Below are 19,457 nucleotides of genomic sequence, written 5' to 3' on the forward strand. Positions count from 1 at the left end.
TTTTTATTTTACACAGATTCCAATTTTCTTTTGGATGTACTGTTTGATCAATAAGTTAAAATGTATTTTAATTTTAATTTTTTTATTTTTTTTGAGACAGAGTCTCGCTCTGTTGCCTGGCTGGATGGCTCACTGAAACTTCCGCCTCCTGGGTTAAAGTGATTCTCTTGCCTCAGCCTCTCGAGTAGCTGAGACTACAGGCATGCACCACCACACCTGGCTAATTTTTGTAGATTTAGTAGAGACGGGGTTTCACCATGTTGACCAGGATGGTCTCGATATCTTGACCTCATGATCTGCCGTCCTCGGCCTCCCAGAGTGCTGGGATTACAGGCATGAGCCACTGTGCCCGGCCAATAAATTAAAGTGTATTTTAATTTTTTTTTTTTTTTTTGATACAGAGTCTTGCTTTGTCGCCAGGCTGTAGCACAGTGGCTCAATCTCAGCTCACTGCAACCTCCAGCTCCCTGGTTCAAGTGATTCTCCTGCCTCAGCCTCCCAAGTAGCTGGGATTACAGGCACGCGCCACCACGCCCAGCTAATTTTTGAATTTTTAGCAGAGACAGGGTTTCACCATGTTGGCCAGGCTGGTCTCAGTCTCCTGACCTGGTGATCTGCCTGCCTCGGCCTCCCAAAGTGCTAGGCTACATATTTTAATTTTTAATGAATCTTATTTCTACATGTGTAGCAGATAGAGAGAAAACCCCCTAAATTTTAAATACAGAACTTAATGAATTATTACAAATCCATGGCGCAAGTAATGAATACATAGGTCAAAACAAACATTGCTAGCACTCCTGCAGCTGCCATCTTGTCCCCCTCACAATCCTGACACCTCCCTGCTCATTCACTCATTTACATTTAATCTGTGGCTTCAGTGGCAGAGTTGACTAGTTGTGACAGGAACCTTTTGGCCTGCAAAGCCGCAAATATAATGATGTCTGATGTGTTTTTTTTTTGTTTTTTTTTTTTTTTTTTTTGGAGAGTGTCTCACTGTCACCCAGGCTAGAGTGCAGTGGTGCAATCTTGGCTCGCCGCAGCCTCTGCCTTCAGGGCTGGAGGGATTCTCCTGGTTAAGCCTCCCAAGTAGCTGAAATTACAGGCATGTGCCATCACACCTGGCTAATTTTGTATTTTAATAGAGATGGGGTTTCACTTGGCCAGGCTGGTCTCAAACTCCTGGCCTCAAGTGATCCGCCTGCCTTGGCCTCCCAAAATGCTGGGATTATAGGTGTGAGCCATCATGCCTGGCTAAATATTTAATGTCTGATTTTTTACAGAAAAAGTTTACCAATCCCGAGATTAGTTTATTAAGTTTATTTGTTGGTGGTGTGTACTATTTTAGATGACTTTACCTACTTCGAGGTCATGAAGATAATCTCTTTTGTTATCTTTTAAAATATTTATTGTTTTAGCATTCACATTTACCTCTCTTTCATTGGAATAGGTGTCTACTTTTGTATGAGGTAGATGTCAGATTCCTGTTTTTCATTCAGTTAATGTAGAATTATTTTTGAAAACACCATCCTTTCCCCACTGTTTTACATTGTGATATTTGTCATCAATTATGTGTACATATATGTCTGTGTGTTTTTTGGACTATGTTCTGTTGGTTGGTTGTGCCAGTGCCACACTTGGTGAAACATCTTAGTGTCTAGTAGTCAGTTTAACACATTTTTTCTTCAGCAAATCCTGGCTCTTCCTAGTTCCTTGCATTTCCATACAAATATTGTTAGTATTCTTAAAATAACTTGCTGAGACTTTCTTTGGGGTTGAATTGAACCTATATATAAATTTGGGAGGAATTACTTACCTTTTTTTTTGAGACAGAGTTGCCCAGGCTGCAGTGCATTGGTGCGATCTTAGCTCACTGCAACCTCCACCTCCTGGGTTCAAGTGATTCTCCTGTTTCAGCCTCCCAAGGAACTGGGATTACAGACACCCACCACCATGCCTGGCTAATTTTTTTCTATTTTTAATAGAGATGGGGTTTCTCCATGTTGGCCAGGCTAGTCTTGAACTCCTGACCTCAAGTGAGCTGCCTGCCTTTACCTCCCAAAGTACTAAGATTACAGATGTGAGCCACTGTGCTTGGCCTCCAGTTCCAATCTTATTTTCTTTCCCCAGTTTTCTGACATCTTTCTGATTTTCTCTTGATGGCTTTGAACACCACTATATTATAAATGTCTCTGTAGTCCTTGTTTCATTCTCTCTGTAGTCCTTATTTCATTCTTGACCTTCATATTATGCTTCATTTTTTTTTTGAGATGGAGTTTTGCTCTTGTTACCCAGGCTGGAGTGCAGTGGTGCCAACCTCAGCTCACTGCAATGTCTGCCTCCCAGGTTAAAGGGATTCTCCTGTCTCAGCCTCCTGAGTAGCTGGGATTACAGGCGCCTGCCACCATGCCTGGCTAATTTTTTGTATGTTTAGTAGAGATGGGGTTTCACCATTTTGATCAGGCTGGTCTCGAACTTCTATCCTCAGGTGATCCACCCGCCTCGGCCTCCTAAAGTGCTGAGATTACAGGCATGAGGCACTGTGCCCAGCCTATGCTTCAAATTTAATATAATTAGGATGTTTCTTGCTAGAATACCACGTCCAACCTATTTTGCCCTAACTTTCCTGGTTTACATTGTGGCCCTAGTATCTGTTCATGGAGATAGCCAGAGGAAACATTTTTTTTCTTAATGAATTGGTGACCACATTTTGCTTCTCTGCCTCCTATTATCCGTGCCCTATTTGCATCCTGGTTTCTTCTACAGGAGTTTATGTAAATGTTGTTTGTCCTTTGCCGTTCTCAATAGAATTGGTTCTGTAAACAAAACCTGGTCACGTAATTGCAGTATATGCTCACATCTCATCTTTGGCTTTCCCTTTTTCACAGCAGTGATCCCTAAAAGATGTGCCCTAGAGGATATCCAGAACAATCCGATTGGGTGTCTTCTCCTATGTACTCCACAGAGGTTTCAAGTATAATAGTTCCAAAATCTTTCCGTTTTCTACACATCCTTATTATTGTCTCTGAATTAAAGGATTAGAACCCAGAATATGTATTGCAATGAAGAAAATGTCAGGCTTTCTACATTTTTAAATCTAAATGAGAATTAAATTAGAATTCATAATAAATGTACTATTTGTGTGATTTGTAAATATAAATCTGTAGTTCTCAGTAATATTCTTGAAAATAGTAAATGATCAAATACTTTAGAGACCATTGGTGTAAAATTACTCTATAACCCATTTCCTTGGCTTTTCTTCTCAAGACAGCACCAGGCCATTTCCTGTGCTGTCTGCCCTTTTGTTGATGTCTGCAGTGTGTTGGAAGCTCTCACCTTTGCTTGTATCATGGCCCTGTGCTTATGAAGAACGTAATAGAGTGTTCTTCATAATTCAACCAACAGCTGTACTTCCTCAGTGAAACTCAAAGCAGAGCTAACTTTGCTCCTAACGTTAGTCTATTGGGTTTGTACTTTCACCTTAGTACTTGTAACACATTACCACATGTATTTCTTACCACTCTGTGTGTTCTTTGAATACAGGAAGATTTTTATTAATCTTAGTGTTTCCAGCAGTGATGATAGTTCCAGGTACATTGTGGGAATTTGATTATTTTTTTGCATGAATTAATATCTTAATGCATTAATGGCAGAATATTTCTGTTACGATTTTTTTCCTAAAAGCATAAAGCAAAACAAATATTCTGTGAATAATAATCATGGTAAGGATTAGCCCATACTTCTTTTTTCATGCCACCTAATTCTGAACATTTCAGGTAGAGCAGAAGTTCCAGGGGTCAGTATCGTTTAAAGATGTGACTGTGGGCTTCACCCAGGAGGAGTGGCAGCACCTGGACCCTAGTCAGAGGGCTCTGTATAGAGATGTGATGCTGGAGAACTACAGCAACCTTGTTTCAGTGGGTAAGGTCTGTTCACTGTATCATTCTAAATAGCATTTGTTTATTTTGATTATGAAGCGTACAGGCAGTCTGTCTAGTTTAATGACATTAATTAGGCTTAGGTTGGGCTTCAGGAGTCAGTGTTGATTGATCATCTCTGAGCACCAGAAGATACTTGTGTTCACCTCTCCAGTGAAAATGTTCCACTGACAACTTGAAGCAGCCCCAGAAGCTTCTTCCTGCTTCAAAGGCCTGAAGTCTAGACTGCTTGGTCCAAATCCTAAATTATTTCCTGTTAACAGGGTATTGTGTTCACAAACCAGAAGTGATCTTCAGGCTGGAACAAGGAGAAGAGCCATGGAGACTGGAGGAAGAATTCCCAAGCCAGAGCTTTCCAGGTGAGTTAATATGTACTGCACAGATTCACATCAGGGGATTTGTTGTTTCCCAGTAGTTAATTCAGGGTTTGGCAACTTTGGAACATTTTTCAAGAACATCTCCATAGGGGTCCTAACCTCTGGAAGTGATGGAGAGTGCTGATTCCTAAATCAAACCTCCAGATACTACTCACAAAAAATTCCTCCTTTTTGAATCATTTTTTGAATGTTTACTATTCTTATACCTGCCAATAGTTCAGTCTTTGCCCACCTCAACTTTACTATTGTTTTTCTTGGTTGTTTTTCTCAAAGCACTTTCAGTGTCCCACCTTAACCTCCATTGTTTTGTGTTTATTCAGTTGTCAGAATTTTTTATTCACTCATTTTTAAACTCAGCACATAATTTTTGAGTACTTGCTGTGTGCTGAGGATATGATAATGAAAAAACTTAGGCCGGGCGTGATAGCTCACACCTGTAATCGCAGCACAGGTTGAGGTGAGCAGATCACTTGAGGTCAGGAGTTTGAGAACAGCCTGGCCAACATGGTGAAACCCCATCTGTACTAAAAATACAAAATTAGCTGGGCATGGTGGCAGGTGCCTGTAATCCCAGCTACTTGGGAGGCTGAGGCAGGAGAATCACTTGAATCTGGGAGGCAGAGGTTGCAGTGAGCTGAGATTGCACCACTGCACTCCAGCCTGGGTGACAGAGCGAAACTCTGTCTCAAAAATAAGTAAATAAATATAAAAAATAATAGTAATAAAATTATGTCTCTAAGTATATTATGTATACTTATGTTTATATATATTAAATGTTCTGTGGTTTTAAAGACTATGAAAGAAATTAAAGCAAGTTAGATTACTTTAAGGAACAGTCAGGGAAACCTTACTGTGGTCAACATTAGAGCAGAAATTTGAATGAAATGACTTTGTGAGCCATGAGGATTCTGCCCCTTTTCAGCAGGGGTAATAGCAGCTGCTAGCCTTGGACAGGAATGTGCTTGGTGGTTTTCAGGAATAGCCAAAAAGTCACAGTGGCTGAAGGGAGGGCTTGATTGGAGGAAGGGCATGAGGTGAGGTGAGGGAGGCAGCTAGAGTCCAAAGGTGAGCCTATCATAAGCCTTATTTGGTTACAATCTGTTTAGTGGTAGATTTTCAGCAGATGAGCAATATCTGATTTATATTTCTATAAGATCTTTCTCACCTTTGTAGAGAAAATACTGGGCATGGCATAGGGCATAGAGAGCTCATTAAAGGCCTGTGGTAGTTTTGCTTATGAGTGATTATGGTAGCTTAGACAAAGCCAGAAGGCAGGAGGGAATGGGATGAGGTTTGATTCTTTCAGTATTTGGAAAGTGAGTGGGGCAATAACAAAAGAACTAACATTTGTAACATCAGAAGGAAGGGGAAGAAGTGTTTAAAGTATTTGAAGAAGTAATGGCTGGACCTTCTCAAATTTAGCAAAAGATATAAAACTACACATTCCCAAGTCTGAAATAACATCACATAAATTAAGTCCATGGCAAACTCACACTGTAATTAAATTTTTGAAAACTAAAGACAAAAAAAATTTTCAAAGTAGCCAGAGACAAACAACACATTTCCTACAGGGAATGACTGTGGGTTTCTCTTCTGAAACTGGTGGCTGGAAGGAAGTAGTATATTTTCTCAAGTACTGAAAGAAAAGCACTATCAAATAAAAATTCTGTATCTTTTGAAACCATATTCATGAATAAAGGGGAACTAAAGGCATTATTAGACAGGGAAGCTAAGAGAAAATGTTGCTAGCAAACCTAGCTTTAAAAATTGGCTGAAAGTTCTCTAAATAGAAAGGAAATAACACAAGAAGGCTTGGAATGCAGGAAAGAAAGAAGATTGGAGTTTGGCAAAAATGGGGATAAATATGTTTTTCTCATGAGTTTCTAGAATCATTTTTGATGGTTGCAGCAAAATGCTCTGTATGTAGGGGAAACACTTAAGACAATTATATTTTAAAAGTGAGGAGAGTAAAGGGGCCTAAGTGGAATCAAACTTGGTACATTTCACTTGAAGTGGTAAAATGCTTGATAGACTGTGATAACTTATGTACATTTTAATACCTAGAACAACTACTGAGAAAACTATAAAATGTGGTACACTTAGAAACACTGTAAATAAACCAAAACAGAGTCTAAAAAAATATTTAGGTAACTAATTGGAAAATAAGAAAAAAGGAACAGATGAATGGAAAACAGAAAACAAAACAAATAGCCTAACAGAGCAATATTTACCTTAAATGTAAATGATCAAAGTACACTAATTAAAATATAAATTGGCAGAGTGGAAAAAACATACAACATAATTCTAAAATTTTTAATTTTTATGAGTACATAGTAGGTGTATTTATTTTTGGGGTACAGGAGATGTTTTGATACAGGCACGCAATGTGTAATAATCACATTAGGGTAAATTGGGTATCTATTCCCACAAGTATTTATCTTTTGTGTTATAAACAATCCAGTTACACTCTTTTAGTCACTTTGAAATGTACAATTAAATTATTTTTGACTGTAGTCATCCTGTTGTGCTAGCAAATATTAGGTCTTATTCATTCTTTCTAACTATTTTTTTGTACCCTTTAACCATCCTCACCTTCCCCCAACCCCACCCCACCACCTTTCCCAGCCTCTGGTAACCATCCTTTTACTTTCTACTTCATCTTCATGAGTTCAGTTGTTTTAATTTTTAGCTTTCACAGATAAGTGAGAACATGCAAAATTTAACATTCTGTGCCTCCATTTCCATCTAGGTTGTTGCATATGACAGGATCTCTCATTCTTTTTTATGGCTGAACGGTACTCCATTGTGTATATGTACCACATTTTCTTTATCTATTTATCTGTGAATGGACACTTGGGTTGATTCCAAATCTTAGCTCTTGTGAACAGTGCTGCAGTAAATGTGGGAGCAGAGATATCTCATTGATGTTCTGATTTCTTTTCTTTTGGGTATATATCTAGGAGTGGGATTGCTGGATCATATGATAGCTCTATTTTTAGTTTTTTCAGGAACTTCCAAACTGTTCTCTTTCAGCCATATGAAGTGAAAACCATGCTCTGTAAGTGCTCACCTGACTTTTAGTTCCTGTGAAACTGCTTCTTTTGTGTAGATAGTTGCCAATCTCAGTCTTCCTGCGGGGGAGTGGGTATGATCAGTGGCGTTCTCTATTCCACCATCTTACTCCACCCATCCTAAAAATGTTTTCTTAGGAAACTCATAGTGAACAACATAGGTTGATAAAGTATATAAAAAGATAAACTGTGCAAACATTAATCAAAACAAAATACAGTAGACTCCAGAGCAAAGAAAATTATTAGACAAAAAGAACATTATATAATGATAAAAGGATCAATCCAACAAAAATGCAATGATCCTAAATGTGTCTCTAGCAAACCTCAAAGTACACCAAACAAAACTGATTGAGCTGAAAAGAGAAAAGCACATTTTTAACTGTAGTTGGAAAATTCATCACTTCCCTCTTAGCAATTGATAGAATTACTAGCCATATGATTACTAGCAGATATAGAAGAACAGGACAGCAACATCAGCCAACAGGACTGAAGCATCATTGTAGAATAGTGCTCAACAAGGCCAGGTGCGGTGGCTCATGCCTGTAATTCCAGCACTTTGGGAAGCTGAGGTGGGCAGATTGCTTGAGGTCAGGAGTTCAAGAGTAGCCTAGATAACATGGTGAAATCCTGTCTCTACTAAAAATACAAAAATTAGCCAGGCATGGTGGCGCATGCCTGTAGTCCCACCTACTTAGAAAGCCAAGGCAGGAGAATCTCTTGAACCGGGAGGTGAATGTTCCAGTGAGCCAAGATTGTGCTACTACACTGTAGCTTGGGTTACAGAGTGAGACTCTGTCTCAAAAAAAAAAAAAAAAAAAAAAAATGGAAGAAGAATAGTGCCCAACAACAGCAAAATACAATTTTTTTCTCAAGTGTCCATGGAATATTCAGAAAGATAGACCATATCCTGGGCCATAGATAAGCCTTGGCAGATTTAAAAGAATTGAAATCATTCTGAGTATGTATGTTTTCTGGCCATAATGAAACCAAACTACGAATCAGTAATAGAATGACAATAGGAAAATATCTAATCATTTAGAAATTAAACATCAGACTTCCAAATAAAGTCTGGAGTGAAGAAGGAGCCTCAAATTCAATAGTAGAAATGCATAGACTTAATGAAAATGAGACCGTACCATATCAATATATGTGGGAGGTAGCTAAAGCAGCACTGATAGAGAAAGTTACAGCACTAAATGCTAACATTAGAGAAGATGATAGGTCGCAAACCCATAATTGACTTTCTACCTTAAGAAACTAGCAAAGAGCAAAACAAAACCTTTGTTAAGTAGAAGGAAGAAAATAACACTGGAAGCAGAAATCAGTAAAATTGAAAATAGGAAAAAGTAGAGAAAACTAATGAAACATAGGGTTCTTTGGAAAAGAATCAATAAAATGGATAAATATCTAGCAATATTGATTAAAAATATGAAATGAGATGACAAATCATCAATATCTGGAATGAAACAGGGAATATCACTCCACCATCCATCTAACAGTATAATAAGGGAATCTTGTCAACAACTTTATGTTCATAAGTATGACAACATAGGCCAGGTGTAGTGGCTCATGCCTGTTATCCCAGGACTTTGGGAGGTCAAGGCAGGTGGATCACCTGAGGTCAAGAGTTCGCAACCACCCCGGCCAACATGGTGAAACTCCGTCTCTACTAAAAATACAAAAATTATCCTGGCATGGTGGTGCACGCCTGTAATCCCAGCTACTCAGGAGACTGAGGCAGGAGAATGGCTTGAACCCAGGGAGTGGGAGGTTGCAGTGAGCTGAGATTGCACCATTGCACTCTAGCCTGGGCAACAGAGCAAAACTCTGTCTCCAAAAAAAAAAAAAAAAGAAAAATGACAACATAGAAGAAATGTACCAGTTCTTCAGAAACCACAAACTATTACAACTCAATTAGGGTGATATAGATAATTTGAATGACCCACAGGTTTTCATAAAGGTTGACATAATTTGAATCAAAGAATTTAAATTTTAAATAAAAACCTCCAAAAAACCAATTTCCAAGTACAAGAGAGTTGTTGTTCTCACTAGAGAATTCTACCAAACATTTACACAAGAATTAATGATGATTTTACACAATGTCCTCAGAAAATAGAAGCGGGAATATTTATTTATTTATTTATTTATTTATTTATTTATTTATTTATTTAGATGGAGTCTTGCTTTGTCACCCAGGCTGGAGTGCAGTGTTGCGAGCTCGGCTCACTGCAACCTCTGCCTGCCAGGTTCAAGTGATTCTTCTGCTTCAGCTTCCCAAGTAGCTGGGACTACAGGCTCATGTGACCACGTTTGGCTAATTTTTGTATTTTTAGTAAAGACGGGGTTTCAGCTTATTGACCAGGCTGGTCTCGAACTCCTGACCTTGTGGTCTGCCCACCTCGGCCTCCCAAAGTGCTGGGATTACAGGCATGAGCCACTGTGCCCGGCCAAGAGAGAACATTTCTTAACACATTTAAAAAATAATTTTGATGTCAAAACCATACAGGCAGTACAAAAATAATAAAACTACAGACCTATACTTCCCATAAATTTAGTAGCAAAAATCTTTAACAAAATACTAGCAAACAGAAAATAGTCATGTAAAAAGTATACACTATAACCAAGTGGGATTTACTTGAGTTATACAAGCAAGGCTGGTTCAACATTCAGAAATCAATCAATGTAACTAACCCACCATAAGCTAAAGAAGAAAAATGATACATCAGTTAATATAGAGGAAGCATTTGACAAAATGCAATATCCATCCGTGATAAAAAATCTCATACAAGACATTAAGAGGATCTTCCTCAGTTTGATAAATGAACATGCACATAATATCTATAGCAGATATATTTGCTGGTAAGATGAAATGTTTTCCCTGTAAAACTGGGAACAAGGCAAGGATGTTTGCTCTCGCCACTCTTATTCATTGTAGTACTGTAACTTCTTTCAAGCACAATGAGGCAAGAAAATGAAATAGAAGGCATACACATAGAGAAGAAATAAAACTGTTTACTTTTACATTTGACGTGATTGTATATGTAGAAAATTACAAGGAATCTTAGAAAATAAAAACCTCAGGCCAGGCCTGGTGGCTCATGCCTATAATCCCAGTACTTTAGGAGGCCGAGGCGGGTGGATCACCTGAGGTTGGGAGTTCAAGAGCAGCCTGACCAATAGGGAGAAACCCCATCTCTACTAAAAATACAAAATTAGCTGGGTGTGGTGGCGCATGCCAGTAATCCCAGCTACTCGGGAGGCAGGAGAATCACTTGAACCCAGGAGGCAGAGGTTGTGATGAGCCGAGATCACACCATTACACGCCAGCCTGGGCAACAAGAGTGAAACTCCATCTCAAAAAAAAAAAAAAAAAAAAAAAAAGAAAAAACAAAATGAAAACCTCCCAGGATGAATGAATGATTTCCAAAAGGTTTCAAGATCCAAGATGAACACATATAATCAATTTCTCTCCACTAATAATGAACATATGCAAATCTAAATTAAAAACATAATATCACTTATTCCATAGAAAATTAAATACTTTGGTATAAATTGAACAAAATATGTATAGGACCTTTGTGCTGAAAATTACAAAATGCTGATGAAAGAAATAAAAGAATACTGAAATAAATGAAGATACATGGTCTCTTGATAGACTGGGAAACTCAACTTAGTAAGTATGCCAGTTCTCTCCAAATTGACCTACAGTTTAATGGCATTCCTGTCAAGATTCCAGGAAGGTTTTTCTCAGCTTTAAATAAGCTTATTCCAAAATTTCCATAAACAGTCAAAGGAACTATATATATATATATATAATATGAGACAATTTTGAGAAACTTTTTATCAGAAGTCTTGAGAAAAAGAATAGTAGGAGGAATTATTGTATCCAGTGTTAAGGCTTATTACCTTAGTCTCCCCTTTTCTGTGGTTTTGCATTCTGCAGTTTCAGTTACCTAAGGTCAACTGTGTTTCAAAAATATTAAATAGGAAACTTCAGAAATAAATAATTCCTAAGTTTTAAATTGCACACTGTTGTGAGTAGCATGATGAAATTTTGCACTGTCCTGTCCCAGGACATGAATCAACCCTGTGTCCAGCATACCCAGGCTGTATATGCTACCCATGAGTTAATTACTTAGTAATTGTCTTGATTATTTACTGTCACTATATGTGTCCAAGTAATGCTTATTTTACTTAATAATGGCCCTAAAGTGCAAGAGTAGTGATGCCAGCATATTGTTATAACTTTTCTGTTTTATGATGTTGTTAATCTCTCCCTGTCCCTAATTTATAAATTAAACTTTATCATAGGTTTGTATATTTAGGAAAAAACATAGTATTTATAGGACTCAATACTATCTGAGGTTTCAGGCTTCCACTGGGCATCTTGGAATGTGTCCCCCTTGGATAAGGAGTGACTACTGTATGTATGTATTAATAGCTATAATCAAGAGGACAGGATGTTGGTTGAATATACACATTAATAGAATATACACATAGAACAATGGAAAAGAATAGAAAACTTCAACATTGATTATGCTGTTATAGACTATATGTTCATGTCTCCCCAAAATTCATATGTTGGAGCCCTCATCTCCAGTGTGGTGGCATTTGGAGATGTGGAGCCCTTGGGAGGTAATTAGGGTTAGATTAGGTCATGAGGGTGGGGCCCTCACGATGAGGTTAGTGCCTTACAGGAAGAGGAAGTGAGAGCTTGCTCACTCTCTGTGTGCATAGAGGAAAGGTGACACGAACATGCAGTGGCTGACTGCAAGCTGGGAAGAGGCCCTCACCAGGCCCTGGCCATGCTGGCATCCTGATCTCAGACTTCCAGCATTCAGAACCATGAGGAAATAAACTTCTGTTGTTTAAGCCATACAGTCTGTGGTATTTTGTTATGGCAGCTGAAGCTAAGACATTTGACAAACTGTTGACAAAAATGCAAAAGAAATTCAGTCAGGTATTCAGCAAATGATGCTGGGGCATTTTGACAATATACTGTTTTGTATGTAGTAAAATATATATAACATGAAATTTGCCATTTTAACAGTTTTTAAGTGTACAGTCCAGTGGCATTACACTCACAATGTTGTATAGCCATAACCACAGTTTCTAAAACATTTGCATTATTTCAAACAGAAACTGTATTGCCATTAAGCAGTAACTACACATTCCCCCCTCCCAACAGCCTATGGTAACCTCTTATCTAGTTTGTCTCTGTGAGTTTTGACTGTTGTGAATATTTCATGTCAGTAGTGTGACAACATTTGGCCTTTTGTGTCTGCCTTATTTCACTTAGCATGATGCTTTCAGCTTTCATCTGTATTGTAACAAGTACCAAGACTTTCTTTTCTGGCTGTTTAATCCATTCATCTGTTGATGTACACTTGGGTGTACCTTTTGGCTGTTGTGAATAATGCTTCAGTGAACACTGGCATATTATTATCTGCTCAAAGTTCCTGTTTTCAGTTCTTTTGGATATAAACCTAGGTGTAGAATTGTTTTATCAAAGTGTATTTCTTTTAGCTTTTTGGGGTACCACTGAATTATTTTTAATGTGTATATATACACAGATATTTGTTTTTGAGACAGAGTCTCACCCTGTCACCCAGGCTGGAGTGCAGTGGCACGATCTCAGCTCACCACAACCTCTGCCTCTTGTGTTCAAGTGATTCTCCTGCCTTAGCTTCCCGAGTAGCTGCGATTGCAGGCACATGCCACAACGCCCAGCGAATTTTTGTGGTTTTAGTAGAGACGGTGTTTCACCATGTTGGCCAGGCTTGTCTTGAACTCCTGACCTCAGGTGATCACCCGTCTTGACCTCTCAAAGTGCTGGGATTACAGGCGTGAGCCACCGCACCCAGCCTTACCTACTCTTTCTTTTGTTGCTTATCCATTTTATGTCATAGTTAAGAATCCATCATCAAACCCAAAGTTTTCCTTATGTTTTCTTCTGAACATTTCTTCTAAACATTTTATTTTTTTAGATCTTATTTTCAATTCATTTTTGTGTATAGTCAAAGTAGGGATCTAACTTTATTTTCTAACTTTATTATCATGTGGAAATCCAGTTAACCGAGCATCATTTTTTGGTCATTTGTCATCATTTCAAACAGAAGCTGTATCGCCATTAAGCAGTAACTACTCATTCCCCCTTCCCACCAGCCTGTGGTAACCTCTAATCTATTTTGTCTGTGAGTATGACTGTTACATTTCATGTCAGTAGCATGACAATATGTGGCCTGCATCAACTGAAAGAAAAGGCTTTTCTTTCTCGCAGTGAATAGAATTGACACCCTTGTCAAAAATCAATTGACCATAGGTAGTGTATTTTTGGGCTCTCACTTGTATTCCATCTGTCTGTATGTCTACACCTATGACATGACCACACTGTTTGGATTATTGTAGCTTTCTAATAAGTTGTGAAATTGGACATTTTGAGTCCTCTGACTTTGTTCTTCTTTTTAAAAATTGTTTTGGCTATTCAGGGCCCTTATAATTCCATGCGACTTTAAGGATCAGCTTTTTATTTTGGTAAAAATGCTGATGGAATTTTGATAGGGATTGTGGTAAATCTGTAGATCATTTTGGACAGTATTATCCTTTTAACAATATGACATCTGTCTAACTGTGAACATGAGATACTGTTTCCTTTATTTACACCTTCTTTAATATTTTTCATCAATATTTTGTAGTTTTCAGTATAGAAGTCTTGCACCTTCTTGGTTAACTTTATTTCTAGATAGTATTTTATTCTTTTAGATGGTGCTATAGATAGAATTGTTTTCTTAATTTTCTTTTCAGATTGTTCTTTTCAGGTGTGTAGCAACACAACTGATTTTTGTGTCTTGATGTATTCTGCAACTTTGCAGAATTCATTCATTAGCTATAGCATCTTTCTTGTAGTTTCTTTATGATCTATCTTTAGGATTATGTCACCTGTGAGTAGACATAGTTTTATGTCTTCCTTTGCAATGGATGCCTTTCTTTCTTTTTCTTGTTTGGCTGGAACTTCTACTGCAGTGTTAAATAGCACCGGCAAAAGTGGGTATTTTTGTCTTCTTCCTGATGTTAAGAGGAAAGCTTTCTTTCATCAGTGAATATGATGTAAAGCTGTGAATTTTCTATATGTGCCCTTTATCATGTTGAAGAAGTTCTGTTCTGTTTTGTGTTTTCTGAATGTATTTATCCTGAAAGGGGGTTGGATTTTGTCAACTGCCTTTCCTGCATCAACTGAGATGATTGTGTCCCTTTTTTACTTGTTTTATTAATGAGTGTATTGCATTCATTTTCTTTCCTTTTTTTTTTTTTTACATCGATTTTCTTATGTTGAACCACACAGGCATTTCCAGGATAAGTCCCCCTTGGTCACTTGGTCATGGTGTATACTCCTCTTAATATACCATTAAATATATTTTACTGGTATTTGTGTGTGTGTGTATGTGTTTGTGTAGCTTTGTATGTGTATTCATATGCATCATTCATTCATTCACTTATTCATTTGCATTTGTATTTTTTTAAGAGACAGAGTCTCACTCTGTTGCCCAGGCTGGAGTGCAGTGGCACAATTATGGCTCAGTGCAGCCTCGAACTCCCAGGCTCAAGTGATCCTCCCCACTCATCCTCCTGAGGGGGTTACAGCTGTATACTACCATGCCCACTATGCCCAGCTATCTTTTTTTTTTTTTTTTTGGTGGAAACAGGGTCTCACTATGTTGCTCATGCTGGTCTTGGACTCCTGACATCAAGTGATCCACTTTGGCTTCCCAAACCTCTGGGATTACAGGTGCTATCCATCATGCCCAGCCTCAGTCTAAAACTATTAACTGTAAGAACTGTCAGTTTCTCCCTTGCATTCTGTCAGTGTTTGCTTTACATGTTTCAGGATGTTGCTTGGTACATATATAGTTATAATTTTTATATCTTATTGATGGAAAGACCCTTTATTCATATATAGTATTCTTCTTTGTCTCTTGTAACAGCTTATGACTTAATCTATTTTGAGTGAAATTAGTATAGCCACCCCAGTTCTCTTTTGGTGGCTATTTTCATGGAATATCTTTTATCAGCCTTTCAGTTTTAATTTATTTGTGTCTTTGGATTTTAAGTCAGTTTGTTTTGGACAATGTGTAGTTTGATCATGTTTTTAAAAAATCTATTCTGAAGCTGGGTGGTTGACACCTGTAATCCCAGCACTTTGGGTAGATCTCTTGAGCCCAGGAGTTGGAGACCAGCCTGGTCTATAAAGTGAGACTCCGTTTCTACAAAAAAAATAAAAAAAAAAATAGTTGGGTGTGGTGGTGTGTGCTTATGGTTCCAGTTACTTGGGAGGCTGAGGCAGGAGGATCCCTAGAGCCCAGGAAGTCAAGGGTGCAGTGAGTCCTGTTTGTGCCACTGCACTCCAGCCTGGATGACAGAGCAAGACCCTGTCTAAAAAATAAATAAATCCATTCTGCCAGCCTCTGTCTTCTGATTGGTGAGTTCAAGCAATTATCATTTAAAGTAATCACCAACAAGGAAGCACTTCTGCCATATTGTATTTTGTTTTCTGTATGTTGTATACCTTCTTTGGTCCCATATTCCCTTTATTACTGCCTTCTTTGTGTTTCATTTTTTTTTTTTTTTCAAGACCAAAGTCTTGCTCTGTTGCCCAGGCCAGAGTGTAGTGGTATGATCTTGGTTCACTGCAACCTCCTCCTCCTGGGTTCAAGCAATTCTCATGCCTCAGCCTCCCAAGTAGCTGGGACTATGGGCACGTGCCACCACACCCAGCTAATTTTTGTGTCTTTAGTAGAGATGGTGTTTTGCCATGTTGGCCAGGCTGGTCTTGAACTCCTGGCTTCAAGTGATCCACCCGTCTAAGCCTCCCAAAGTGCTGAGATTACAGGCATGAGCCCACGACGCCTGGCCTGATTTTTATATTTATTCCCTTCTCATTTCCTTCTGTGTATATTTTTTAGATATTATTGTCTTTGTAGTTAACCATGGGGATTACTTTCACATTCTAAATTCATGACAATCTAGTTTAAATTGATTCTCTCGTAACTTCAATATCATATGAAAACCTGGCTTCTACCTAGCACCTTACTCATCCCCTTTATGTTGTCACAGATTACATCTGTATACATTGTGTGCCCATAATGTAAATTTATATTTAGTTCTTATCCATTTGTCTTTTAAGTCTTGCAGGAAGTAAAAAAAATGGAGTTACAAAGCAAACATATAATGACCCTGGCTTTTGTATTTGTCTATATAGTTAACTTTATTGGAAATCTTTATTTTTTCCTCCAGATTTGAGTCTAGTTTCTTTTTATTTCATCTTGAGACACCTTTTAGTGTTTCCTGTATAGCAGGCCTAGTAGTAACAAACTCTCTCAGAATTTGTTTATCTGGGATTATCTTCATTTCTCTTTCATTTTGAAGGACAGTTTTACCAGCTAGAGAATTCTCAGATGATAGTTTTTTTCTTTCAGGATTTATATGTGTCATCCATCTGTCTTCAGGCCTTCAATTGATTTCTGAGGAGATATCAGCTCCTAATATTAATGAGGATCTCTTGTAAAGTAAAAATGCCACAAAACTTTCCCACCATTTGAAGTTGCCTTTTTCCTGATTTAGCATTCACTTGGTTACTGTAAACCTTTAATTGTTTTCCAGAGTTCTAACAAGGTTGGTTTTTATAGTTCTTGTTTTTTGGTGTTTCTGTGTGGAGACAGTTTGGAGCTGTGTACTCCACCATTTGATTATGTCACTCAACACTGTTAACTGAATGGACCAGTTGTCCATTCAAGAACAACAACAAAATGAGATATGCAAAGAAACAGGAAAAATGTGACCCATGCACAGGACTATCAACAGGCAACACAATAATAACTGTCATTTAAGTTGGCAGAAACTGGGTTGTCTGGTGCAGATCAATGTATATTGTGTAATTTGAGGAAGAGCCAGTAAAATAATGAAAAATGAACAAAACCTTGGGAAACGGATATCATTAGGTGCATCAGCATATACAAATGGGAGTATCAATATGAGAGAACAGAAAGGGAAAGAAAAATTTTTTGAAGAATTCACAGAAACACCCATAATTTGTTGAAGAACACTAATATATTCATCCAAGAAGCTCAACAAACTCATAGGAGGATAAATGCAAAGAGACTTATACCCAGACACGTCATAATGAAAGATGTTTTTATCATGCTCTTATTTGATCTGCCTTATAAAAGTGATAATACAAGTGCTGGTGAAGATTTAAACTGAATTATTCATACATTTTTGATGGTATATAAAATGCTACAGTCATTCTAGAAAGTAGTTTGTCAGTTCCATTTAAAACTAAAAACAAACTTAGCATGTGAACCACTAGTTGCACTGTTAGACATTTATCCTTGAGAAATAAAAACTTAATGTTCCATCAAAAAAATTCCACAGCAGTTTTATGGGTAATAGCCCAAACCTGAATAATCCAGATCTTCTTGAATGGATAAATAATGTGTGGTGTGTCCATATCATGAAGTGTTACCCAGTATTAAAATGGAATGAATGACCAATACATGTAACATTATGGATGAATCTCAAGAGATTAAGCTGAGTTTTAAAAAACCCCATCTCAAAAATTTACATGTTGGTTCTGGTCCACCCCACAGAGTTGGGATGAACCCTCTTACCCCCTATGTTTGGTTTAGATATCAAAACTGGTAATGATATCAAGAGTGTAAAAAAGAGTTTATTACTTATAGAGACAGGTTTCTAGGGAGACCAGAGAAGGCTCCTAAGCAGGTCTAAATGTGGATTGAGAAAGAAGGGAGAAGAATGGTTGCTTGTCATTAGGAATTTGGAGTGGGGTGAGCACACACAAAAAGGATGGAGTTTGTGTGGTTTGAGTTTCCTACTGGCATTGAGGGAGAGACCACCTAGGCTTTATTATTGGCTTGCCCAAATGTAGGGTAAGAAGGGAGATGGGTGGGATTTGAAATCTATTATCAGCCAATTATCACAAAGGCAGTTAGGCTGTTTATCATAATACCTCATGATCTGTTATTTGTGTAACAGTTTTGAAATGACAGCATAGGGATGGAGAACAGGTTCGTGGTTGCCAGCGTTAGGAAGGCAGAGAGGGTGGGAGATGGCTGTAGTTACCGTGTGTGGGATCCTGGTGATGGGACTGTTCTGTATCACTAATGTTGTGATTTTCACAAAAATCTATACATGTGGCAAAATTTATAGAACTAAATATACACAACTAAGGCATGTGAAACTTGTGAAATCTGAATAAGGTTGATTGAATGAATCAATGTCAGTTCTTGGCTGATATTAGACTATAGTTCTGCAAATTTTTGCCATGGAGAAAACTGGGTGAGGGGTATACAGAATCTTCTCATTATCTCTTCCAGCTGCATGTCAATTTAAGAATTGTCTCCAGGCTGGGTGCAGTGGTACATGCCTGTAATCTCAACACTTTGGGAGGCCAAGGTGGGTGGATCACTTGAGCTCAGGAGTTTGAGACCAACCTGGGCAACATGGTGAAACCCCATCTCTACAAAAAGTAAAGACATTAGTCAGGTGTGCTGGTGCATGCCTGTGGTCCCAGCTACTTGGGAGGCTGAGGTGGGAGGATTGCTTGACCCCAGGAGGTCAAGGCTGCAGTAAGCTTTGATGGCACCATTTGACTCCAGCCTGGGTGACAGAGTGAGAACTTGCCTCAAAAAAAAAAAAAAAAAAAGAAAGAAAGAAAGAAAAGAAGAAAGAAAGAAGAAAAAAAGAATTGTCTTCAAATAAAAAGTTTTGTAAATTGCCTACCAACTATAAATAATTCAGCATCTTAATCTTTAATAAAGATAATAGACAGCCCGGGTGCAGTGGCTCATGCCTGTAATCCCAGCACTTTGGGAGGCTGAGGTGGGCAGATCACGAGGTCAGGAGATGGAGACCATCCTGGCCAACATGGTGAAACCCCGTCTCTACTAAAATACAAAAAATTAGCTGGGCATGATGGTGTGCGCCTATAGTCCCAGCCACTCGGGAGGCTGAGGCAGGAGAATTGCTTGAACCCGGGAGGCGGAGGTTGCAGTAAGCCA

At 38.2% G+C, this 19,457-nt stretch overlaps 1 protein-coding gene across 3 annotated transcripts in view; it reads left to right on the forward strand.

Moving 5' to 3' along the window:
* The window catches only part of LOC129480815 (zinc finger protein 33B), a 50,119-nt gene that overhangs the window by 2,898 nt on the left and 27,764 nt on the right, over positions 1–19,457 (forward strand). For 2 of the 3 annotated variants that reach the window (XM_055275181.2, XM_055275182.2), the window contains exons 3-4: positions 3,774–3,918; positions 4,199–4,294. In XM_055275181.2, coding sequence (XP_055131156.1) covers positions 3,774–3,918; positions 4,199–4,294 — 241 coding nt within the window. Of the gene's footprint in view, positions 1–2,885; positions 2,972–3,773; positions 3,919–4,198; positions 4,295–19,457 lie in introns of all 3 variants that reach the window. The other variant, XM_063637355.1, reaches the window with a different exon arrangement.

This window comes from Symphalangus syndactylus, chromosome 4 (assembly GCF_028878055.3).
Source record: "Symphalangus syndactylus isolate Jambi chromosome 4, NHGRI_mSymSyn1-v2.1_pri, whole genome shotgun sequence".
Classification (NCBI taxonomy): domain Eukaryota; kingdom Metazoa; phylum Chordata; class Mammalia; order Primates; family Hylobatidae; genus Symphalangus; species Symphalangus syndactylus.